This window comes from Arachis hypogaea, chromosome 9, assembly GCF_003086295.3.
Source record: "Arachis hypogaea cultivar Tifrunner chromosome 9, arahy.Tifrunner.gnm2.J5K5, whole genome shotgun sequence".
NCBI classification, from domain to species: domain Eukaryota; kingdom Viridiplantae; phylum Streptophyta; class Magnoliopsida; order Fabales; family Fabaceae; genus Arachis; species Arachis hypogaea.
This window is the reverse complement of record NC_092044.1, coordinates 98,164,251-98,190,380: the sequence shown is the minus strand read 5'-3', so window position 1 is coordinate 98,190,380 and position 26,130 is coordinate 98,164,251. Positions and strand designations below refer to the sequence as shown.

The 26,130-nt window shown below is 34.0% G+C and overlaps 2 protein-coding genes and 2 long non-coding RNA genes across 7 annotated transcripts; 2 read left to right on the top strand and 2 right to left on the bottom strand.

Annotated features, from left to right (window-relative positions):
• The first annotated feature begins 2,951 nt into the window (after positions 1–2,951).
• LOC112711300 (uncharacterized) lies at positions 2,952–6,025 on the top strand. Of its 3 annotated transcripts, none has more exons than XM_025763922.3 (2): positions 2,952–3,255; positions 3,748–6,025. In XM_025763922.3, the coding sequence occupies exon 2, from the start codon at positions 3,766–3,768 to the stop codon at positions 5,728–5,730; it is 1,965 nt and encodes a 654-aa protein (XP_025619707.1). In that variant the 5' UTR covers positions 2,952–3,255; positions 3,748–3,765; the 3' UTR covers positions 5,731–6,025. The 3 variants fall into 3 exon arrangements, with proteins under 3 accessions (XP_025619707.1, XP_025619708.1, XP_072059388.1); XM_025763923.3 differs by having other exon boundaries at positions 2,956–3,255; positions 3,732–6,025; XM_072203287.1 differs by having other exon boundaries at positions 3,102–3,255; positions 3,757–6,025.
• Positions 6,026–7,607: 1,582 nt separating this feature from the next.
• Positions 7,608–9,399, bottom strand: LOC112711299 (uncharacterized). Its single transcript, XM_025763921.2, has 5 exons — positions 9,208–9,399; positions 8,459–8,573; positions 8,270–8,359; positions 8,066–8,164; positions 7,608–7,955 (listed from the first exon to the last, which is right to left on the bottom strand). The coding sequence occupies exons 1-5, from the start codon at positions 9,273–9,275 to the stop codon at positions 7,854–7,856; spliced, it is 474 nt and encodes a 157-aa protein (XP_025619706.1). The 5' UTR covers positions 9,276–9,399; the 3' UTR covers positions 7,608–7,853.
• A 2,520-nt stretch (positions 9,400–11,919) lies between these two features.
• Positions 11,920–17,837, top strand: LOC140175345 (uncharacterized). The gene is made up of 2 exons (XR_011865961.1): positions 11,920–12,039; positions 17,389–17,837. It is a non-coding gene; the product is annotated as an uncharacterized lncRNA (long non-coding RNA).
• Positions 17,838–18,298: 461 nt separating this feature from the next.
• Positions 18,299–19,667, bottom strand: LOC112711297 (uncharacterized). Of its 2 annotated transcripts, none has more exons than XR_003157412.3 (2): positions 19,290–19,667; positions 18,299–18,883 (listed from the first exon to the last, which is right to left on the bottom strand). It is a non-coding gene; the product is annotated as an uncharacterized lncRNA (long non-coding RNA). The 2 variants fall into 2 exon arrangements; XR_003157413.2 differs by having other exon boundaries at positions 18,299–18,871; positions 19,290–19,655.
• Between the last annotated feature and the right edge of the window lie 6,463 nt (positions 19,668–26,130).

The following is a 26,130-nucleotide window of genomic DNA, read 5'->3' as shown; positions in this document are numbered from 1 at the left end:
GTTCAAAGAAAAACTAAGAAATCAAAATCCTAGAGAAAAGTAAGTCTTTCTCTCTCTAGAATTCAAACTAAAACTAAAACTAAAGTGAAAATTGAAGTGTCCTCAGTCTCAACTCCATCCCTGCCTCTAGTATGTATTTTCGGGCTTGAAACTGGGTCCAAATCAGCCCAAAATCGCCCCCAGCGAGTTCTGTTAAGTACAGCACGTGACGCTCTGTCATGCGTACGTGTCAGTCATACGTACGCGTCACTGAAACGACGCTCCTGGTCATCCACACGCATTGGCCATGCGTGCGCGTCGATCCTCGCTTCTCAACTTTTTAGTTTCTTGTGTTCCTTCCACTTTAACATGCTTTATCTTCATCCTTTGAGCCATTCATGCCCTGTAAACCTGAAAACACTTAACAAACACATCACGGCATCGAATGGTAATAAAGGATAATTAAATATTAACAATTTTAAGGCCTAGGAAGCAAGTTTTCAATCATAGCACACAATTAAGAAGGAAATAAAAAACATGCAATTTACATGAATAAGTGTGAGAATAGTTGACAAAACCCACTCAATGTAGTCCAAAATATATAATAAAATAGTGGCTTATCAGCTGTATAACCGACAAATGAACTCATTGGCCATAGGGCAGATATGCATCATTTGCATTTGTGTGTATTGACTGGGTATGCATCTTGTATTTGGCTTGTTTTGTTGAATAATTGTATTTATATGCTATTTGAGCTAATTATCTTAACTGTTATCTCAATTTGTGTATTCTTTGCATTGCTTTGTAAGTGTTTGAACAATTGAGAGATCCTTTATGCTGGTATTGGTGACGATGAGGGTTGTTCTTAATGTGGTGATTATAGGTTTGTAGAAATGACTGAGAATAAATAGATAGATTAGAAATCCTTAGGTAAGTTGCCATTTTCTAGTTTAGTGGGAACTCTAGGCTCGGATCAATGAGTCGTTGAAGATTAAGATTGTTTAGAGAGTTCCTGTTACCTTATATTATATCGATTCGGTACTTTTACCTTTCATAGAACCCGGTGATTTGGGTTCTCATCCATATATTATTTCTATTTTTCAAATGCAGGCCCAACGCTACTCAATAAGCGGGAGTTTTATCTGAAAGATGACAAAGAAAACCTTTATTTTTGTTTTGATTTTAGATTCTCTCGTTCTTTTGGAAAAACTCATATGATATATTTATTTTAAAGATTTGTCTTTAGAAGCTTATGATGTATTTTTAAAGAGATAAGGCATGTATATCAAACTATCTTACTGTTGTAACTCTTGCTGACCTAATCTTCATGGGCTGAGACTAGTATTCTTCTTTTAAGCTTTTAATTATCTACTCTTCCGACGTACTAGTGCTTACGTATGTTATCGAGTGTGAACGATTGGTGAATTGTCTTTTTTCGATGTTTAAGTCCTCTTACAGGCTTATAACTTAATACTTTCTTCTATACATAAATATTTATGTCTCAACCTTGTGTCGTAGCACCAAACCCTTATTGAATATTGACTTAAGTATAAGACTTTGAAGGGTAGAGGGTTACACTATCCCTGAAAATTTTCAATTTTGTCCTTAACATTTTACATATAATTAACATCCAGGGATAATTTTGACACAAATAAAAAATATTAGGGACTAAATTGAATGCAAATAAACATTAGGGATATTAAAAAAAACCCGCAAATGTTAACAACATAAAATATACTTTATCCTAATAATAATAATAATAATAATAATAATAATAATAATAATAATAATAATAATAATAACTATTGCATGATTGTCTCTCTGCTTTTGAATTTGGGACCAATATGAAACTCTACACCACCGTCTATGTTGTAATCTTCTCCACTCATATTGAAAAATGGAGTTTCCTCGTGCATAGCATCCAGATCAAATGTATGATAGTGATTGAGTACAATTAATAACTCCGAAATTGGTTGTGGGACAGAAAGAAAATACTGAACTAATCCACCGACTAGAGTCTCTGGTACAAATTCTTCTTCCTCATCATCCTCAGAAGAACCATTTTTGTTGCTATCAACAACATACTCCTCATTAAACTCTTCACCGTATACATTCATGTATACCACTGGACTAGCATAGTGCAGGAGTCGTGGTGCAAGTGGTGGGTCTCCTAGACAAAATTTGAGTGGACAGAATCACCACTACCACCAACATCATCAACCTCTGTAAAAAGTTTCATCACTTGTTCCGCCATAATTCTCCCGTTCATATCAAACATGAGACGCATATGCTCATCGCCATCGAGTCAAAATAGACGAAATTGAAATACTCAATTTTCCATTGATGCTAGCAACCTATACCCAACTCTTCCATTCTCTTTTGTCCCGTTAGTACTGAGGTTCGTCAATATTAAACTCTTTAACTCAGACAAAGAATTTACCCTCCAAGTGTGTAACAGAATAAAATTATCACACTCAAATATAATCTTAGTATCATTATTTCTCAGATGACAATTAAGATACACACTTACAACAATATATCCACTACTACTAGTACTAGATATTTTTACTAAATTTATTAAAAAAACCGAAGAAAAAAAGAAGTGAAATATTTGTAGAAAATACAAATAGTTACATATTCTTTTATAATTGATCGAAATTTATCGTAGTTTATCTCGTTTACATGCAAACGAATTAATTTTTATAGTATTTCGTTTACATAGTAAACAAATTGAGATTGAAGATATCTTATTTACCGTATAAACGAAATACGTACAAATCGCTCCTTTTATTTAGTGTGCAAACGTAATGTGTATTACAAAACGTGCCTTATTAAAGTATAAACGAGACAAATAAAAAAATTAATAAATATACTACAAATAACATATATCGATAAATAAAATATTTAAATTATTTATTTAAAAAAAAATTCGCATTTTTGTCATTTTATGTTGGGTCGAAAGTCACCAAATCACTCACTCACTCACTGGCTATCTCGTTGAATAAAGAAAAAGTCGAAAACGGTTTTAACTCTTGAGCAAATAATTAATTAGCAATTAATACATAATAAAAATCATTAATTATTAGCGCTATTTTATTTCAAAGTTTGAACAATAACGAGGTACACACTCCATGTTCTTCCAGCTGAAGCTGAAGAACACCATTGTTGCTGTTTCGGAACACTGATCGGAGCAACCAAACAGTTTTGTTCACTCAATGTTTTGTTCTACATTAATCCAATTCAAGCTTCCAACCTCCTTAGATCTCCTTTCCACTGGTAAATTATCACAACCTCTTAGATCTTCTGTCTAAATGGAATGTCTTTATGCGTTTTGGTTTTTGGTCCATTTCTCTTTTATCTTTCTTTTTGTTTGATGGCAAATGTGAAAAGAAAGTAAGAAACTGTTTGGTAGAAATTATAACCCCACCGATTTTCCATTCCTGGGTGTAATATTCTTCAATTGAATAGACAAAAGTGGGGGCACATGTTTTAAAGTACAAACTTAGAATTAGTTTCTGGGATTTTATCAAAATTTGATATTCATTTGTTTGTTATTCAATAGTTTGAGGAAATTTCTAATTTTTCACTCTTGGGTGTTAAAAAACTACTGTGCTTATGGCAAATGTGATATGTGAGATGTGTTTGTTCAGTTTTCATGGATTAGGGTTCAGATAAACTCAGTGTGCTTGTTCATTGTTGATGTGTTAGTTTTCAATTCAGTTCTTGTTCAATGTTGATGTGTTAGTGTTCAGTTCAATGTAATTGTAGATCCTGCAGGTTCTCACTATGAGCAAGGCATTTTCATCAAGAAAACCCTCTTCTCTGCCTCCACCAAAGGCAACAGCAAACTCTGCAAAGAATAGGCTAAGTCCTCGAAGCCCGTTGCAGGATCTCAACCGCATTTCCAACAGCAGCAACAGCAGCTATGCTTCTTCCAATCTATCCACTGAACCCCCAAGTGGTTGCCTCAGGTTCCTGTCTTCCTCTTCTTTCAAAACACCTGCATCACACAAGCCGAAGAGCCTCTCCAAAACCCCTAACTCAGTACCCGATGGGATTTGTTCGAAACAACCCAAACCTAAGTCCTCAAAGGAGAATCTTTCTAGAGGTAGCAATGCTGAGCCACAAGCAAAAAGGATCTCGTCGAATAAGGCACGGCCATGTCGGAAGAACCCCCCATGCAGGACTGGGCAAAAGTCTAAGCCTTGTTCTGTTCTGAGTGAGCATGGCAAACTTTTACCTGGGTTGGCACCTGGATCTGAGGAGTTAAAGGGAAAGAAAGACAGTTTGAGAGGGATAATTGATAATGGCAATGAGGATTCCCGGCTTAAAACCTCTCATGGTACTCCTAGCTTGACTCCTTTGAGTAGAAAAGTTGCTGAGTTGGATTTGGATTGTATGATTCATGAGGATGTTAACGAGAACTCAAATAGAAGTGCTAGTAGAACACCTCCGATTAATAACTCTGTTTCGCCCGAGATACAATGTGGATCTTCTTTGGTTTCAACAACCACACCGGCTTGTTATGGTGCTGGATATCTTGTTTCTGGTGTCACTGACAAGAGGAAATGCAGGCCTAGAGGGATTCTTACTGTAGAAGAGAACTATTCAGGCTTTGATAAAACAGCTGCTGATAGTTTTGATGATGGTGGTGAGAAGAAAGTCACAGATGTTAGCGACGATGTGAGTCCTTCCTTGTTGCCTTTGCCGGTTGAAGCTTTAGTGCATTGGCTTTCTTCGCCACGTAACAAGGGGAAGAAGGTTCTCAGTCCAAATGCCCACAGCGAAGCAAAACAAAGTGAAGGACTAGCAGAATCCACAACTTTTGATTCCAGTACTTCACCATCATGCAGTTCCAAATCTTTTTGGAATATAACTGATGGCAGTGATTTGTCTGGTACTTCTTATCATATAAGGAGAAAGATGAGTTCTTCAATTTCTCCAAGTGGAATTTCCGAATTCCAAGTATGTTTTGATTCCATGTTGTCCCCTTCTTATCCATCCATATTATTTTCTACAAATTCCATGCTTAGTTGTAGTAGCTCGGGAAAAGGTAAAAAAGATCAGTACAATCCCATTGATGAGAATTCACCCTTATCCCTGAATTCAATAGGCAGTGGGAATGTTATGCAAACTCCAGAATCAGACTACGGTTCAGACTTGCATATTGCATTGTCGTTTGTCCATACAGACAATCGAAAACAAGGTAGTCCTAATCCTGTCCTTAATTCTATCAATGATGTTTTCACATCAGAAAGCCTCCACCTCAATAGCTCTGTGCCACCAGAGGATTCTGTTAATTCTAGTTTCCAATTTGATTGTTTAGCTGTGCCTTGTGAATCGATTGATTTCAGCAAACTTCCTAGATTTTCAGATGATCAGGATCCTTGGTTATCAAGTTGTACATTAGGGAATGCATCCGAATCACAATCCCAAATGAGCCAACCTTATGATCCGGATGAATTTGACTGTTGTAGATGTTTGTCAGACGAAGAAGACCTTGCTAACCACCATGATAGCAATAGGTTATCAGCTCCACGAATCGATGAAGATGATGGCTGTGAAATATCCAAGGATGTCAACATTACTCACAAGGAAGACAATGAACTCGAAATTGATGGGTCTGGCAAAGTATTTCCTGCTTTGACATCATATTCAGGTGCTGAATCCATAAGCACTGATGGAGGTGGTTTAGTTGCTTCAAAGGATGGTTCAGATTGGTGTTCATGCTACAAGAACAATTCAATTTGATGTGTGAGTTTTAACGTTTATGGTGAAGGAAGACATTTTCCACTATAATTTTTTTTTTTTTTCTCATGTTAAGAGTAGAAGTTTTTTCTTTCTTCAAATTCAGGAATATTTGACCATTCAAGTGGTTAATCAAGTAATAATGGTTACTCATTAACCGGTTGAGTAATTAATTGTTCCTACAAGAGATACTTTTACCAACAGTTTTTTTTTCTTTCTTTTTTTTTTTCCGGTTGTCAATCCTTGTACTCACTAGTCACTACTCTGTGAAATTTATACTACAATAATTCCAATATTAGTTTGCTGTCTTTTATATACTTTTGGAGCAACAACAGAAAATAGAAGCATATTAAGGAAGTGTTACATTCTCACATTTCAAATTGACACAAAGGCGTTTAGGCCAAAATTGATGTTAGACAATGTCTTCAATGTAATTAGGTAGATAGTACTATGCTCAAATGCTATATATTGACGGGAATGAATCCCCTCAATTTTTTTTTAATAATTGAGGGAGTAAAGTGTAATTTTTCATTATTAATTTTATAAGTGAGACAAAAAAAATAAATATAAAAAGAGAACAATAAAAAGCTAAAGATTACAATTTGCACTCAATTTTTTTTATAATTGAGAGGATCCATTTTCGTATATATTGACTGGTACAACACAAATAATTACTACTAGTATAGATTCAGTTTTAGGGTTTATCTAACAAATGTTTTATGAATATTTATTAAGAAATAAAAGTAGAAGTTTTTAAAAATTTGTAATGATTTTAAATGCTTAAAGGAACTATTTTCTCAATTATTACGAAAATCCTAAGTTTTACACATTAAATCTGGTGCATTAAACACTAAGTCAAACTAAGGTGCATCATAGTATTCTCCTTGATGTTATTATATATGTAAAGTATAAAGTTAACCATATGCAAGTGGGAATTTGATTCAAAATCAGTTTCAAAATTTTTGGTCCTCGGACCGTTAACGCAAGACAAATCTCCCTTGAAATTTAGAAAAAAGTACACTTATTTCATCTCATGTATAATGACAAAGCACTCAACATTTTGGTAATGCAAAGTTTAATAACTATCCTTCAAAGTTCAAAGAATAGTCTTTACAATATTTGAGTGTTGAGCTCCAAATTTTATAACCAACTAATTATAATATCATTTAAATTTCAAAATAAACTGAGATGCATTTTTTTAAATCATCAAAATTTTTGCATAATTGGCTTTTGATTGATTTATGAATGGATATGAAGAGTACTCCAAAACTGGAGTCAATAATGATAGCTACTTATGAGGATGAGGGCAATGGAATTTATGAGCCAACCACCATGCTAACTATGCAGATTGTAAAAGCAGCACTATCAGCTAAACTTGGACCAAGATATATCCTTGCATATTTAAAAAATGCAGTTAGTGCACTACTGCACTGGTAGAAAAGTTGGGTACCCCCACAAAATGCCTCACATTTATGCTGGCCTATCTTCAGTGAGCTGGAAAGTGGAAACTAGACTGAGCTTTGGTGTATGAGACTCAAATCAGAATTACATATACACAATTGTTGATTTTATTTGATTCATGTCACCTATGCATTACACCCTTACTAATAGCTATTTTGACCCCATTGTAAGAGCTTGATGCAACAACACATCATATTTGAAATGTAATGTAAAAGGGCAGCCAATTGCATAAGCATCCGGCGTTGATGCAGAGTCCGAAAAAGGACCACACGGAAAGGGTGTAATGAAATGTAATGTAATATGATATAAAAAATAAATTGAACTGAGCAACATTTAAATGTAACTATGATCATGACTCCTCTTGGAAATTTAACCTTCTAACAAACTGGTGGAAGTATACGTAGCACTCTGAAACTTGATTGACAAGCAAACCCAACCATAACTTTTCTTAGCATCTACTCATAGCACAAGAACTCACCCCAAGTACAATAGGGTCATAAAGGAAATCTAAGGCATATTCATAATCAAATCATGTGGCATCTGACAAAACAATTAATAATCCAAAAAAGGGTTTTAATAAAGAAATCTATCCCAAAAAAGCTGCAATTCAGCAATGTGACAGCCTGTTCTCTCTGGAAACATACATTTTTCCGTTTTCTAAGTTTCTAATTTGTCTTGGGTTTTGGGTTCTTCTTCCTGAGTTGTCTCCTTGGAATTGAATTCTTCATCCCTATAAAGAATAGCAATGCACCAAAGAGTGCTATGTTCTGCCATAAAATGTGAACATGATATGTCAAATTCTCACCCACAGAAGATAAAAAGAAGAAACAATGAGCCAAGAAATCATGAAGTGACAAGAGTTTGTAGTTGCACAAACCTGAATGAAATCATTCAGTAGTAAGCTATATTCGGGCCTTTTAGGCGAGTAGTTATAGAAGTCATACAGAATTGGAGTAGTAAGTGCCAAATGCGAAAGCTACAAAGAAACGAACAATCTCAATCAGGATTATAATGCTTTCGGACCAAGGCAAAGATCAGAACTTGAAATGTAAATACAGAAATCAAGCCGTTGCGGCCGTACCAGAAGAAAAGATCCAAATGTGCTTCCAAACACAAATAGAATCCCTCCAACCCCCTTTAGAAAAATGATAGTGGCAATGAGTTGGCGAACCTGAAATTTTTTACGCTTCAATCAGAAAGGAAACAACTAACTACAACTGTACAAGTTAAGAATGGATTCCATTCCCCTCAACAGAAAAAGTGGCCTTACATCCAATTGTGGTATCGCAACCCCCAATTTCGACGCCAAATTTCCCCTCAAAACATTGAGCTTCGGAATCAACTCCTTTGCAATGGGTCCACCAGTGGCATCAAATTCATTAAACCTAAACATACATAATTATATAAATAAATCCAATAGTACTAAATGTTGCTAGCATAATCATCATTGTTAGCAAACTAAAGGTTAATCAGTTTAAATTTTGGCAAGCAAGGCAATTCTGAATTCTCTCTCTTATTTTGTATTTCAAAACATTCATATGCAGAATAATAACATACATAACATCATAAATAAACTATGTAATCATGTCAGAGCACCCTAAGCTGAGTTATAATTCTTTCTATCGCATGATTTTTCATCTAACCTAAGCTACGAACATATTAAACAGAAAACAAGAAACACGCTTTTACCATGAATTCATCAAATCAAGTCAATCGCCAAAATAGGTTTTGTTCTTCTCTATCTATTCTATTATAAATGTGTCCCAAAATTGCAAACTAAATAAATAAATAAAACGGAAAATGATTAAAACAATAATAACTGTGAGATGAAAGAAGTGATTGATGACAACCCAGATGCGTAAAAAACGAAAGTACAACCGAAAAAATACATCTTTTTCCATTAATCTGAATTATTACTGTTATTATTGAAAAAAGGGTTATTGGAAAGAAAAAAGATAAACTGATAGATCTGAAAGAGAAAGAGAGAGAGAGAGAGAGAGAGAGAGAGAGAGAACTAACATCTGCCATGCCGATAAGATGAAGAGGGAAGCGAAGAAGACACGACCCAGAAACGAGAAGAACCCCATTTTTTTTTTCTCTTTTTTCTCTGCGAATGATTTGAAGAAAAACAAGAAGCAGAGAAACTCGCAAGGAGAGAGATAGAAAAAGGAGGGAGAAGAGTCAATTTGCTTTGCCTGTGGTTCGGTTTTGGTGTATGTTTGGTCAATTTTACTTATTTATATATTTATTATTATTATTATTATTATTATTATTATTATTATTATTATTATTATTATTATTATTAAGAAATAGTAAAAAGATAAATTACCTAAATAAAATGAATATTGAATAGACTCTAATATTACCTAGGGTGTCAAAAATTTTCAGGAGGTGGGAATCTCCGCTGGGACCGCCTCAAATGAAATTCCAATGGTGAAAATTTTTTTTGTAGGAATGGAGATGAGGAGCGAAATTCTTCCGAGACAGGTGTGGGGATCCGAGCAGAAATTCCTACCCCATTTCCGATAATTCTCCGAATTTTTAAACTTATTTAATAATTCTTACTTTATTTCTAATATAAAAATTTTTTTAGTAGTTTCACTCATTGAAAAGTCCTAACCTTATTGTTCAAGATTTTATTTTATAGACTATGATTTGCTATGTTATATTTCTGGACTTATAATTTTGGATAAGATATATTTGTGTGTTTATAATAATATTTTGTAGTTTGTTTTTTAGTTTTTTTGATATTTTTTATTATAATTTTCATATGAATGTTAAACATAGAAAAATGAGGAATAGGACCTCGCGAAAAATGCAGAAAATGCGGAGAATGAGAATGAGGACAATTATTTCCCCAGGAGAATAGAACGAAGACAGAGATTAATTTTGGGGGTGGAGACGGGAAATACCTCCTTGCTTCCTGTCCTATATTGACATCCCTAATATTATCTGAATCGTCCTAATTAGATAAATTTTTTTTTTCTATTCCATTTTACGTAAATGATTATACAATTTAATTAGGAAGCATATAAAAAATCGAAAAATAGACCTTCTTAATTTTTTTAAATTTTTTAATAAAATAATGTCTCTTATCTTATATTTTTTAAATAAAACTAAAAAAATACGAGACAAAATATTAAATAATAAAAAAATATATTTTATTAAATAATTAAAATAATTATAAAAATCTCATTTCTAAAAAAACTATCTAAAGCACACACTAAATTATGACACCTATAAGGATTTAGTAGGGACTGTAATATGATAAATTATGAAAACTTAAAAATTTAATTGGACGTATAAAGTGATAAACCAGTACAATTTACAATGAGTGTAACTAAAATAACAAATGCAAATAAAATAAAGAGTGAAATAAAAAATTTAAACTTTATAAAAAAGTTTTGCAATAATTATAAAAAATGGTTACAATACAAATTTTTAAACTTTGTAAAAAAAACTTTTAATAATTACAAAAAATATTAGTTGTACTCTATTTTAATTAAAAGGATTATAAGTAACTTTATGAAGTTTAAATTTTTTTTATTAAAATATAATTATTTTAAATATTTTTATAATGCAAATAATACATTATTGGAAATTGGATGGCTATAGTGTTCTTAACAAGGATAAGGTACACCATAGACTTTGTAGACTTTTTTCCTTTTCATATTTATGCCTAATCTTAAAAAAAATTTATAATTGTGATTATAATAAACATTTTTATAAAAATATTGTATATATATCAAAATCATCTAACAAATCAATAATAATTTATTCGTATATATTTATATATATATTTTTAGATTTTTTTAACTAAATAATTAATTTAATATTTTTGCTATAGAAAAGATAATCAAAGATCATTGAAAAATTTTTAACCCATAATTTCAGCTCTTTCAACAGTCAAAATTTATTATTTTTTGGTACTTTTTCTTTTTATTCACGACAATTTTAATAGTGATGACTGGTGGGTTGCGGTAGAAAGTAGAGATAATAAACTACTAAAAAATTTGAGAACATTAAGAATTTTGTAGTGAGTTTTATCTTTGTTGTCATCATTTTTGAGTTTTGGAGTTTGAATTTGGGATGATATAATAAAAGTGAAATCAAGAAATTTGAAAAAAAATTTGAATTTGTGATTTAAAAACTGTAAGGAGACAATGAAAGAAAATAACAAAAGGAGAAAAAGAAAGGGGGATACTCTCATAAAGATGTTTAAAACATCTTTTTTTAAAGTTGCTAATGTGTCACATTGTGATTGGTGTATTTAAATAATCGGTTTAGTATTTATTATTTAAATCCGGTTCGATCTGGTTGGTTTAAATAAACCGGATCGGATCATGCTTAATTAATTTTTTTTATTAAATTTCTGATACGACGTCGCTCAGCGTTCTTAAGCGACCTTCTCCTCCCTCACCGTCTCTCTCTCTCTCTCTCTCTCTCTCTCTCTCTCTCTCTCTCTCTCTCTCTCTCTCTCTCTCAAGCTCGAGTCATCTCTCACTGTGGCTCATTGCTCTCGCACCAAGCTCGCTCCCTCTCTCGGCTCCAGTCTCTCACTGTCTGGTGTCGCACTCAAATCGTCGTCGCTCTCTTGGCTCCGGTCTCTATCACGGTCTTTGGTCTCGCACTCAGTCGCGCTCGCGCGCCTTCCCTACCCTCGTTGTCGCCGGAGGCAGAAGCAGCAGGTCCTGGGACTGGTCATCTTCGTCGTACCCTGTCTCTTTACCGTCTCACAGTCAGTCCCGCACCTTCGTTGCGCTCGTCGTTGCGGAGGCAGAAGCAACAGGTCCCGGGGATTCCTCCTTGCCGCCAGCTTCCTTCGCACAACCAGAAGCTGGTCCCAATTTGGTGAGTTCCTACAAATTCTCCAGTTCTTTCCTTTTCTGTTTTGTTGCTGCCTTTGATTTTGGTGCTGAAAATATCACTGAACTAGTCACCCTTTTGTTGCTGAAAATAATCACCGACTGTCAATTCGTCACTGAACCCTGAATAATTTGTTGTTGAAACTATCACTAAGCTAATTTTTTGTTGCTGAAAATCATCATTGAGATGAATATGGTACTGATTATAGAATTTTTATGGAATAATTTTTTCACTTTTACGTATATAGAATTAAAAAGAGAAAGAAAACGAGTCTGGTTGTGAATGCATTATTGATATTGAAACTTATTTGCCAAAGCTCCATCCTATGTAAACAAATGAGAAGACAAATGTAATTATAATACCCACAACTAATTTGGCCCTAGGATCACTCACTCATATAAATGACATTATCATATTTTTCATCTCTCAAACTCACTAACACTCATATAACAAGGAAGAGAATTTTCACATTTCAAAACATACACATTTCATTATGGAACACACACATACAATTCACAAGGCATATGTGCCTTTATATAGGCAATACTTCCTACTAAAATAATAATTTATGAATTACAACTCAATTTTGTAATGACTACTATTTTATGAGTTGGCTTCATGAATCTTCTTTCAACTTGTATTCATGTAGTTTCCATAATCTTCTAATTTTCTTGACTTCCAATTTCAATTCAATTTGATTTTGAATTTCTTCAATGTTGTAGAATGTTGTAGGTGTACTATTCTTTTGAATGTTCTTCAAAAATCTTCAAGCTTCCAATATGTTAGCTTCTAGCAACATCTAGCAAATTGATGAATTATTGTATTCAACTAAAACTTTGCTTCTTCTTTGACCATTTTGACTTCAAAAACTCTTCATGAAAATTCTAGTGATGCAAGTTGATTTATAATGAATTAACATTGCCTCCCTTAAATCAAGCTTGCAGAATTAATCATTCCAAGCATCTTCTTCAATTTGTAAAATAACTCTGTCTTCAATGGCTTTGTAAAGATATCTGCAACTTGTTCTTCAGTTGGACAATACTCGATCACTGGTTTTTGTTTGTATCCTTTTGCAACTAATCTTTCTTTGAAACGATCAACTTTGCCATTGGGTTTGTACTTAGTCTTGTAAACCCACTTTACTCCAATTGGCTTCTTAATTGCTGGTAAATCGGTCAGCTCCCATGTGTCATTCTTCTCAATGGTATGAATCTCTTCATCCATTGCTTTCTTCCAATTGTTGTTTTTAGAGGCTTCTTCAAAGTTCAACGGCTCACAATCTGAAAATAGAGCAAAATTTATGATTTCTTCATCGGACGGATCGTTGTCATTGCCAACTTCATAATCTGCTAATCTAGCAGGTAGTCTCCTCTCTCTTTGAGGTCTTCTAGATGATTCTGGTTGTTCGGTTGTGTCTGGTTGTCTTTCTTCATCATCATCACATGTACTTGAAATTACAATCGACTGCTTTTCCGTCTTTGTGTTCCAGTCCCACATGGCTTTCTCGTCAAACGTCACGTCTCTGCTGATGATTACTTTCTTTGTTTCTGGATTGTACAACTTGTATGCTTTTGAGTCTGTGCTATAGCCAATAAAGATACACTTCTCACCTTTGTCATCTAACTTCTTCCTTAATTGATCTGGTACGTGGGCATAAGCGATACACCCAAAGATTCTGAAATGATGAATGGAAGGCCGCTTTCTACTCCAAGCTTCCTCTGGAGTTTTATCACGAACACTTTTTGTTGGACACCTGTTTAAAATATGAACTGTTATTGCGACTGCTTCTGCCCAAAACTCTTTAGGCATTTGTTTTGACTTGAGCATGCATTTGACCATATCCATGATGGTTCTATTCTTTCTTTCAGCAACTCCATTTTGTTGAGGAGTGTATCTAGTTGTTAGTTGGTGTTGAATTCCGTGTTGCTTAAAGTATTCTGAACATGCAAGATATTCTGTTCCTCTGTCTGTTCTGAGAATTTTGATTTTACAGCCACTTTGTTTTTCGACAAACATCTTGAATGTCTTAAAGACATCACATGCTTCTGATTTTTGCTTCAGAAAGTATACCCATGTATATCTACTAAAATCATCAATAAAAGTGATAAAGTACCTGCTACCACCATTACTTGGAACTTCTACAGAACAAAGATCTGAATGCACAATTTCAAGTAATCTTCTAGCTCTCCAAGACTTTCCTGTAAGGAATGGATCTCTGTGCTTCTTTCCCAGTTGAAAAATCTCACAAACACAATTGGGAATATGAATCCGTGGTAGACCAGAAACAAGTCCTTTTCTTGACAGGTAGTTTAGGCCAGAAAAATGAAAGTGCCCAAACCACATATGCCACAACCAGTTATCATCAAGTATCACAGAACTCATGCAAGAGGGATTAACATGTTGAATTTTTAACGGAAACATTCTGTTTGAAGTCATCTTTGCTTTATCAATGAACCTTCCATTGTTGTCAAATACAGTGCAATATCCATGATAAGTTATCATCTTATATCCCTTCTCAGATAATTGTCCCATACTCAATAAATTATAATCAAGTTCAGGAGCATAGAAAACATCAGAAATATAACTCAGAGAACCATCCTTCAATTTAATTGGTATGTGCCCTTTTCCTTCAATAGAGATCTTTGTACTATTACCAAACTTCAATAATAGTTTAACTGAATCATCTAATGAAGAAAATAACTCCTTTCTACCAGACATATGATTACTGCAAGCATTATCCAAGTACCATATATTTTCATCTTCATCACATGAATTACTCGTAAAAAATAAAGTCTGAGTACCTGGATTGTCATCAGTATTTTGATGCTGATTTTCTGCAACGTGTGCTTGATTGTTATTCACCATTTTGAATCTGCAATCTGCTGCTTTGTGTCCATACTTTCCACAATGAAAGCAATTGAAATTGGTTCTTTCTTGATAAAAATTATCTCGACCTCTTCCTCGGTTGACAGACTTGAAATTCGTTCCACCTCTTCCTTGATTAGGTGGTGTAAAATTATTGTAACTTCCTTGGTTGTAATTGCTATGACCTCTACCTCTAAAACTTCCTCTGCCTCTACTGTGAAAATTAAAACCACGACCTCGTCCTTCTTATGTACGGCTTGATTCTGCAACGTTGTTGAAATTCACTCGACTTTTCAGGGCTTCCTCGGTTGATTTTTCTGACTTCTCTAGTATTCTACTGATGTGGCTTTCCATGGTTCCTTGCAACTCTGCAATCGTCATAGTATCCATATCGTGGGACTCTAGTATCGTAGTCACCACATGGTCATACTTCATCGGCATGGTGCGAAGAATTTTCTCCACCACTTTGCTATCGGGCATATCTTCTCCATAGACTCTCATCTTATTGACAAGATCTGTAACACGAGTAAAATATTGCTCAACGGTTTTTGAGCTAGACATCTCGTACCTTTCATATTCTTTTCTTAAAGACTGTAGCTTTGCTTTCTGAGCTTTATCTACGCCTTTGTATGACAGCTTCAACGTGTTCCATGCTTCCTTTGCACTTTTGGCATTTGCTATTTTGCCAAACACCGTATAATCTACTCCTTGATGAATTTGAGATAGCGCCAATTGATCTCTCCTTTGTTGGGCAGCATCTGCTCCTTCTTGCAAACCTGGTTCAATGAAATTCCACAGGTTCTGGGCCTTCAAATGGGTGGACATCAAAGTCTCCCAATAACTATAATCAAGTTTCCCATCTAACTTGGGACCGGACCACACAATATTGAAAGTATTTGCCATACTGACTCTATGAATAAACAACTATGTGAGAACTCTCTCACACCTCACAAACTCTCAAACACCAGGCGCTGGATTAACCAGCTCTGATACCAAATGTAAGTATAATACCCACAACTAATTTGGCCCTAGGATCACTCACTCATATAAATGACACTATCATATTTTTCATCTCTCAAACTCACTAACACTCATAAAACAAGGAAGAGAATTTTCACATTTCAAAACATACACATTTCATTATGGAACACACACATACAATTCACAAGGCATATGTGCCTTTATATAGGCAATACTTCCTACTAAAATAATAATTTATGAATTACAACTCAATTTTGTAATGACTACTATTTTATGAGTTGGCTTCATGAATCTTCTTTCAACTTGTATTCATGTAGTTTCCATAATCTTCTAATTTTCTTGACTTCCAATTTCAATTCAATTTGATTTTGAATTTCTTCAATGTTGTAGAATGTTGTAGGTGTACTATTCTTTTGAATGTTCTTCAAAAATCTTCAAGCTTCCAATATGTTAGCTTCTAGCAACATCTAGCAAATTGATGATTATTGTATTCAACTAAAACTTTGCTTCTTCTTTGACCATTTTGACTTCAAAAACTCTTCATGAAAATTCTAGTGATGCAAGTTGATTTATAATGAATTAACAACAAATGACATTACATTGGGGGGTTTTCTCTTGTGTGGAACAACTAATTTGTCTTTATGCACATTGATGATCATGCTAGGCACTTCAATTGAACTTTTTGGTTGGTGGAGTTAACTCAGATTTGATAATATGATATGTTATGGAACTGCAATGCAAGGCTTCTGGGAAGGATTACCAATGATGCTGTACTTTTAGCCATTCTGATTTTATTAGTTCCACACCCTGCTCCCTTTTTTTATCACTTTGTGTCCTTTTTTCTTTGTGTAGCATTTTGATTTGGCAGTGTTATTACTTACTAGGTTGAACAATTGATTGGACAATTAGTGTGATCAAGGGAATGGGAAGGAAGGAAGAAAGAAAGAAACAAAACAAACATTTCTTTCCCATTGCTTGCCTTGTGACAATGTAAATTTGATTTTGTTGTTATGGATTTAATTTCGTCTAAATAGAAAAAAGGTTTTTTTTTTCATAGGAGTTATAGCTTTAGTGTTGTTTATTAGTTTTTGTCTGCTGCAAAGGTGCAAAACTTGGGTCTCATTTTACCTTTGTGTATGCGAAATTGGTTCATTCTTCATTCAATGTATAATGTATTCTTGACTTCAATTTCCTGTATAGCAGTTAATGATCTATATGAGCCAACGTCTTCCCCTGTGATTTTGATTATTGATGAAATGCTGTGTTTGCTGATGTTGCATGAAAATTGTGTGCTGTCAATAAACTTAGTTTGTGCTGTCTTTTAGAGAAGAAACTCTTTGTACTCATTTTCCTTCCAACCCTAAACAAACAACCATTCTTCACCATTGGATTGGATGAAGGATCTATCCAATGGTAAAGGGTGTGTGTGTGGACACATATCTTCCAATTATTAACACATACAGTGACTGAATTGTTTTTCTATTTCAGCTATCTTACAGGGATGAGGAGTTGGATGCTATTATACTCTTTGCTTGTACAACAATCTTACATCTGAAGCACTTAAATGACTTGAACATTCTTGAAAATCAAGCTATTGTTGATAACTTGAGGATTGCTTCGTAGCTTGCACTTTTCATGTCAGATCATTTTAGAAGCAGTAGTACAAGTGCTATTGCAAAAAGGTCACAAAAGTATGTGCCTGCTTCAAACTACAGGAAGCCTTATGTATGTGCTCAAATGAGAGCAACATTTATAGAAGTGAAAATAGTGATTTGTTGTGTATTTTGTTGCGTTCAGTTTTCTCAGAGAATGCTGAGGCGGTTGGTGGTATTATTAGCTATGGTGCACTTCAACTTGACACTGCACCTGGATGCATATGCCTTTTGTATTCACTTTGGAGGAATGAAATACAAATGCCATTTTATGATTTTTGTATTTTTTTAGTCCCCCTATATTTCCAAGTCTTTTTGGTAACTAAGTTCAACTAAATTGGTTTAAACTTAACAAAAACCAGTTTCATTAGTGAGAAGGTGTAGACACACTCTAATTCCTAGCGGCATCGCACGCTTCTTCTTTGCGTTCTTTTTTTGTCATTGGGGTGCTTTATGAACTTGTGATGATGCTTTATGAACTTGTGATGAAACAATAAAACGTTAAATATTATATGTAATTTTGTATAAGTATTATTTAATACATACTAACACAAAATATAAATTAAAATTATATAAAGTTAAACATATAAATATACATTAAAATATAATAGTTGATTTTTGGTGTGTAAAATATTTTCATATTTGTAGAATGAAAATTTAAAAATTACCTTAATAATAAGAGATATTATGATATTTATAAAAGCAAAATATTTTTGACAACTAAACGTGGAAAAATACGCATATCATTTCTGTTATAAAAGTTATTCTATTTATGTATCTTGGGTCTCTACTTTTTAACAATTGATACACTACTATAATACATCATACATCATCCAAAATAAGATGTGTTTGAAAGACAAGAGGGAGAGGAGAGGGAGAGAGAGAGCAAAGGAAAAAAAATATGACTTCATGTTCCAACTTGTGGACTAACTTCAATTCTATTTATGCATCTAATTGACTACAAAATAGGGTCAGGGATAATCAAGAAAGTGCTGCATAATTATTTTTGTTTGGCTAATGCAGTAGATAAGCAAGCACACCATTATTTTCCACTTTAGTTTTTTTCCCACTAACTACTAATGTCTGCTGTGGTTCCATTTCCTCTATTCTTATCAGTTATCACCACTAGTGCCTGCTCTATTTCCGTTTCCACAGATTCTGCCAACACAGTAGCCGGTGGTTCCTTTTTCTCTCGTGGTGCCACCACCGTTGCCTGCTGTTGTTCCTCCTCAATTACTTGTGCTTCACTCTTTTCTAGTTGTTGCACAACATGTTGCTTTAAATATCTAAACAATATCAGTTATTTTTTGATGATTTATCTGCTATAATAACTGAAAGTAGTTAAAATCAGAACTCAATAATAAGAATTCAAGATTCAACAACAACAAAATTCAAGTAAAACAAGATGCAGCTTAGCAAAATTTAACTGAAAAATTTAATAAATAAATGAATTCAGTTCAATGCAACAGAAAAGATTCAATCATACAGATTAGTAACTCAGAATTAAAATTCGATACAGCACAAGTACAACAGATTGGATTTATAAATCAATCTCAACAGCATTAATTCAATATCAATAAACTGAATTCAAATAAAAATTCAGTAAATTAATAACTCAAAACTTAACAGAATCATCAATAATACACCATAAGCATATTCGGAATAAACCACAGAAGAAAACAATATAGCACAAATACAACAGATTGAACTTTGAAGAGGATAAAGGGGAGGTCTTACCTGAACTGGCGGCGAAGGCGAGAAGAAGAGCAACAGCGAACCAGAGACCAAAGAGGAAGGATGTAGTTACACTGTCGCAGATAGTTACAGGTAGAGAAACATGTAGTTGCAGAGCCAAAGAGCCAGAGCGGCAGAAAGGGGAGCAGGATGGCGGATGATTCTGCCTCCGGGGACGACGGTTCCCCTCGGGTGAGTGTCATGCGCGCGACGACGGTGCGGTGACCTTGAGAGTTAGACGTGGAAGAGTGAGAGGGGGAGGGTGGCGGACGGCGATGAGAGTGGAGGAGGTTGGCGGAGAAAAGGAGAGCGATAGCACAGCGAATAGAGGGTTACGAGTTAGGGTTTTTTTGGTAACTAACATTATATGAAAAATAATAGAGATATTTTAATCATTTTGTATAATAAAAATATGATAATTATTTTATATATATATAAAATAAAAAATTAATTTAGATCGGTTTAAAATTTGGTTTATCTGATTTTTTATTTAAATCAATTTATTTGGTTTAATTTTAACAAAAATATATGGTTTAATCGATTTTATATGCTATAATTTGATTGGTTGAAAACAAAAATTCATAAAAAAAGATGTTTTTAACTAAATAATTAGTTTAATATTTTTGCTGTAGAAAAGATAATCAAAGATCATTGAAAAATTTTTAACCCATAATTTCAGCTCTTTCAACAGTCAAAATTTATTATTTTTTGGTACTTTTTTTTTTTATTCACGACAATTTTAATAGTGATGACTAGTGGGTTGCGGTAGAAAGTAGAGATAATAAACTACTAAAAGATTTGAGAACATTAAGAATTTTGTAGTGAGTTTATCTTTGTTGTCATCATTTTTGAGTTTTGGTTAAAAACTGTAAGGAGACAATGAAAGAAAATAACAAAAAGAGAAAAAGAAAAGACATAAAAGTGGTACATAAAAGAAATATATATTCGTATTATGTTACATTATATTGATAGTTGGTAGTGTATATGTCGTCATTGCCATTGAAAATAATGAAGATGAAGAGCAAGTTGTATTCAGAATTTTGAAGTAAAAGGACTTTCTCATAGACTTTGACTCTATTGTTTTTCCTTTACTCTACCATATAACTAACTCTACCTCCTTATAAACCTTAGTTCAATAATACATCTCTTATCTTACTCATGCTATTATATCTCTTCTAACTCTGCTTTTATTCTGATATCTTCATCATTTGTTTTTAACTTTTTTAATTAGCTTGTACATAGTATTTATTAAGGAAGCCAAAATCAAGAAAGCTCAAGATAGTGTGACTTAGGTATATAAGTTAGTTATAATTCTGTTATGCTTGCTGGTTTAGTTTTAAGTTCTTTCTCTTTGTTATAGCTACTTGTATATAAAGTAGTATTATACAGTATTAGAAAGCTAGACTTGCATTATTATGTACACTTTCATTTTTAGTATCAATTTATTCTTGTTTACAGTCTTCATTCTTCTTCTCCGTTCAAACACTCTGTGTTTCTTGTGTTTTAAAAAAAACTCTCAAAACTCCTTGGTATCAAGAATTTTTAGTTTCTAAATATGCATAGCGATACCCAACGATAATCTACCAAGCTCCAACAATTCTATCTCTTCCATGGTTAACAATCCTGCAATCAACAATACCTTGCCAACACCAATAATTTATCAACAAGGATCATTTAACCCTATCAGTGATAAATTATGTGAGACAAATTTCACGATTTGGAAGCAGCAAGCTTTTGCTATTATTCAAGGCCAAGGTCTTAAACATCATATTCACAAAGAATGTATTCCTCCACAATTCTTATCAATTGCTGATCAAGCACAAAATAGTTAGCTGCAAGTACTTATATTAAATGTGGAGTAAAATTAAAGATTATTTTGCTCAATCTACAAAATATAAAATCAAGCAACTCAAGGCTCAATTAAAATTGACCACGAAATATGAATTATTTGTGAGTGAATATATTTTTAAGATCAAGATAATATCTAATTCTTTGGCATCCTTAGGGCACACCACTTTTTACTAAAGAACATGTTGAAGCTCTCTTGGAAAGACTGGATGAGGATAATCAGAGCCTTCTTACCACCATCAATGCTAAACGTGAGTTTTATAATCTCTATGAAGTTAAAAATCTGATCATGAAACATGATGACATGATTGAAAAATTTAAGAAAACTGTCACAAGAATAATACAAACTAATCTTACACAATTTTTTTCCCCAATCTTTCAAAGTTTTTCTCGTGGAAATAGTTTTAGAAGAGAGAGAAGTGGTAGGATGAATAGAGGAAGAAGATCTTTCTTCACTAACAATCGACTTTAGTGCCAAGTTTGTGGCCATTTCTGCCACATTACTTAGCATTGCTTCAACCAATTTAATCATGAAATTCCTCCACCTTCTCAGAATCAAGATCAGTTTGCAAGAAATTCTTTCTATACACTTAATTCGGTAGTATCAACAACTCCTGCCCGAACTTTCTCATCATCTACCACTCCTCATCCTCCTAAACCATCCTTTCATAATCTCATGACATATCTTGCGATACCAAATTTTGTCACAGATCTAGCATGGTATCCGGATACTGGTGCATGACAGTATGTCACACCCAATCATGTAAACTTTATGACTAGTTCTAAATACACATAACTGAAAAAGGTTCAAATGGAGAAAGTATTTCTATCTTTCATATTGGAAATTTTTTTCTTTATTATTTAGACTTTAAAAGATGGTTTAATCTTCAACAATTAATTCATACACCACATATTACTAAGAACCTAATTAGTGTCTTTAAATAAGATAATTGTGTATATTTCAAATTTTATGCTCACTTTTTCTTTGTCAAATGTCAATTCACACAGAAAGTTCTCTTACAAGGTATACGTAATGGTAAAATATATCGTTTTATAAATGTAGCTATGCTTCAAGCTTCACAATCTACTGCTTCTCCTATTGCTTTTACTATTTCTTGTTTTATTTTAGATAATTTGGCACAAATATCTTAGACATTTTGAACTAAAATATATACAATTAGTGCTCTCTCAATATAATATTCAAACTTCTTATAAGAATTTTAATTCAAAATGCATGTTTGTTGTAAGAACCAAAAATAATTAACCGATTAATTAACGTAAAATAATAATAAATTAATGATATCAAAATAGGTTCCAAAAATTTAGAATATTAATTAGAAAATATAAATATGATAATTGGACTTAGTAGATTTTTCTGAGTTAGAAAATGTAATTTTCTTCGAAAAATTGCGTAAAAACGCATACCGGTAAATTTACCGATAGAACCGGCTTATATTTGTTCGGTGCTCTGCGAGAATTGATAAAAATAGTAAAAAAAAGTTAGGAAATAAATTAAAGTTAAAAACTGTAATTTTAAAGGTTTGACCCAAAATTGATAAAATGGGCCAAAAACTCTAACGGGTTGGACTGGACCCAAATTAGGTCCAAACCCAACATATAAAAGGTTACTTAAGTGACAAATTCACTCACTTTCAGCACTTGAAGGCTGAAGCAACGTGAATTGAGAGAGAAGTGAGCTAGGGTTCCACAAACACTATTCACTTCCTCACTCTTTTGGTCATAACTCAAGCTACGGTACTCCGATTCGTGTGCCGTTGGCGGCTACGCGAAACTCTCGCCGACCCTGTCACTTCTAGCTAGGTATTATGGTAAGTTTCTCGAAAATTCCTGCCAGTTCTTCCTTCTATAACATATTTGACTTTTGGCTATGGTGAATGAGTGGTTCTCGTGATTTTGATTATTTAGGTACAATCTAGCACCGGGTAATTAGTTGGTTTTGTCCCAATCTATATTAGGCAAGGTAAGAAATCCCAAATCACCTGTGGTTTTATGTATATATGGAACCCTAAGTATTGATTTTATGAATTTATTTTGTGTAGCTTGATTATTGTGATTTTGGGAACCTTTGGATTTGAGTTGGTGGCTTGGTTGTGGTTGAAAGCTTGTTGGGCACAAATTTTTGGTGTATAGCGCATATTGGAAATCGGTCAAGGTATGGTTTCAGTTTTCTCTATGTAATATATAATATTTCTGGACACTTAGGCTAGTAGACCTTAAGATAGGATTGAATTGGTTGTTGATGATTGTTGATGTATGATGATTGTGATGATTTTAATGGATGATGATGTTGATTTATGAGGTGGGGTGGATAATGAAGATTATGAGGATTGATAATGAATTATGAGGCTTGTGGATGTTGATAAATGTGAGGAAGGTAAAATAATGGTTTATGATGTTAAATTATTGAGCTTTGAAGTTTTATAAGTAGAATTTGGTGTATGAAATGGATGATAATATAGATTGCTAAGTTGTGAATTGATGAGAAGGTGTATGTATATAAATTAGGTGCATTAGAACTGTTTTGGAAATGGAATAGGTGGTTTGAATGGATAGTTTTGGCAAAATTGATTTTTTAGTGTTTTTGGTAAAAATGGATTTTAGGCTAACTTTGACGGATCATATATTGAGCTACGATCTTTGAAATTGATTAAATTTTATATTGAATTAAAGATAACTCAAAGAGCTTCAAAACGGTATAGATTTTGTGAAAATTGGAATTTTGTAGAAAAATATATGATTGTTAGAAGTTGGTGTAAAAAATTTGAATTCTGTGATGTTGCAGAATTTGTGATTTCTGGTTTGTGTGTGCACACACACTGCTGTGCGCGTGCTCTAAACAGTGGCTATGTTTTGACTTGTGCATACGCACAGCCTTGTGCGCACGCACACCATGTAAAATTTTGAAAACGTGCGTACGCACACACTGGTGCGCACGCACACACAGGGAGATGTATTCTGTTGAGAGCGCTAGCACACTTTGGTGCGCACACACACCCTACGAAGTTTGTAAGTTGTGCGTACGCACACATCGTGCACACGCATACGCTGGGAAGTGCATTCTGTTGAGGGCGTTCGCACGTATCTGTGCGTGCATTTAAAATGAAAACTTTTACTTTCTGTGCGTACACACACTTCTCGAAAATTCTTCTGGGAGTGCGTACGCACACTGCCCTGTTTTTCTATGAAAATCTTGTTTTTAACTATTTTACCTTTCTGACAAGCTTGTAAATTTCCGTGACACTTATCTAAGACTCTTTAGCTTATTTTTAGGTGTCAGAACATAGAGAAGGCTATAGGTAAAATCAATTAGGTATTTTCTAGCAGGGCGGCAGTTGGATCCTGCCTGTCGAGATCGCGGCAACAGCATATGGGCGGTGGTTAGTCCCGCTTACGTTGAGATATGAGGTCCGTGGCAAGAGTATCCTGCTCGCATCCCTTCAGAATCACTAAAGTGTGCAGGCACTATATCCTGGACCGTATTCCGGGCACGATATCTCAGGGGTTCTCATTATGAGACCGAAGGGCGACATCTCCATGGAGATGTGTCGGGTTGGCTGATGAATGAATTTTTGACAATTTAGAATTCACAAATAAATCCTCATTGCAAGTATAGTTTCTAAACCAACTAAAATCCTTTCATACAAAAATTTGGTTGTCACAAGTAACAAACCCCTAAAAATATAAACAGAAGTATTTAAACCTCGGGTCGTTCTCCCTAGGAATTGCAATAAAGTGTTTTTGATATTGGTTATGAAGTATGTTTTGGGGTTTTTGAGATAAGAAACAAGAATTGTAAATTGCAAAAGAAATAAACTAACAACTAGAAAAGCTCTTGGCAAGGTATGAGAACTAGAAGTCTTATCCTAGTTATCCTTATCAATTGTGATGAGAATTGTCCATTACTTTCACTTAGTTAACCTCTAACCATGGAGGAGAGTCAAGTGGATGGATTAACTTGAGTCTACAAGTCCTAGCCAACTCCTAAGGAAAGACTAACTTAGTGGCATTCGAGTCAATTAGCAATCTCTAATTATCAATCAACAAGAGAGTTTGATAACTCAAGTGTCACTAATTACTCTACCTAGGCCAAGAGGAACAAAATCTAATTCATAACTAAAAGAAGTATTTCATCAAACACATAAAAGGCAATAAAGGTAAACAACATGAATTTCAAGAATTAAAGAGAGATCTAACTACAATGGCAAGAGATCCATAATAGAAAACCAAATCAAACATGAAAAGACATGGAAATCATAAATTGCATTGAAAAAGAAATAAAGATCTACATAAGAATTCATAAAGTAAAAGGAAAATTGAAGCAAGAGTAGAAGTAGATCTAGATCTAAGAGAAGAGAACTAAAACCATAATCTAATCCTAATTCTAGAGAGAAGAGAGAGCTTCTCTCTCTAGAAACTAACTTTCCCTCCAAAACTAAACTAAAACTAAACTAATGTGGTGGAAGGTTGTGATTTCCCTTCAATCTTTGGATTAAATAGCATCAGAGATGAGTTGGATTTGGGCCTGGGAAGCCCAAAATTCAGCCCCAGCATTTTGCCTTTAAGTAAGTCACGTGCGAGCATCGACCCGTACGCGCCATGTACGCGTACGCGTCGCTTGGCAATTTTCTATCCACGCGTACGCATCATGTACGCGTACGCATCGCCATGCGACTCCACAATCCACGCCTGTGTGTCTTCTGCGCGTGCATGTCGATGAATGCATCCCAAATCCTTGATTTTCCATGCGTTCTCCACTTGCATGCTTTTTCTCTTCATCCCTTTGATCCATTCCTAGCCTTTCTAATCTAAATTCACTAACAAACACATCAAGGCATCTATTGGAATCAAAGCTTAATTAAATTTAGCTAATCAAAGGCTCAAAAAGCATGTTTTCACACTTAAACACAAATTAGGAGACAATCATGAAACCATGCTATTTCCTTGAATAAATATGGGCAAAGGTCATAAAATCCCC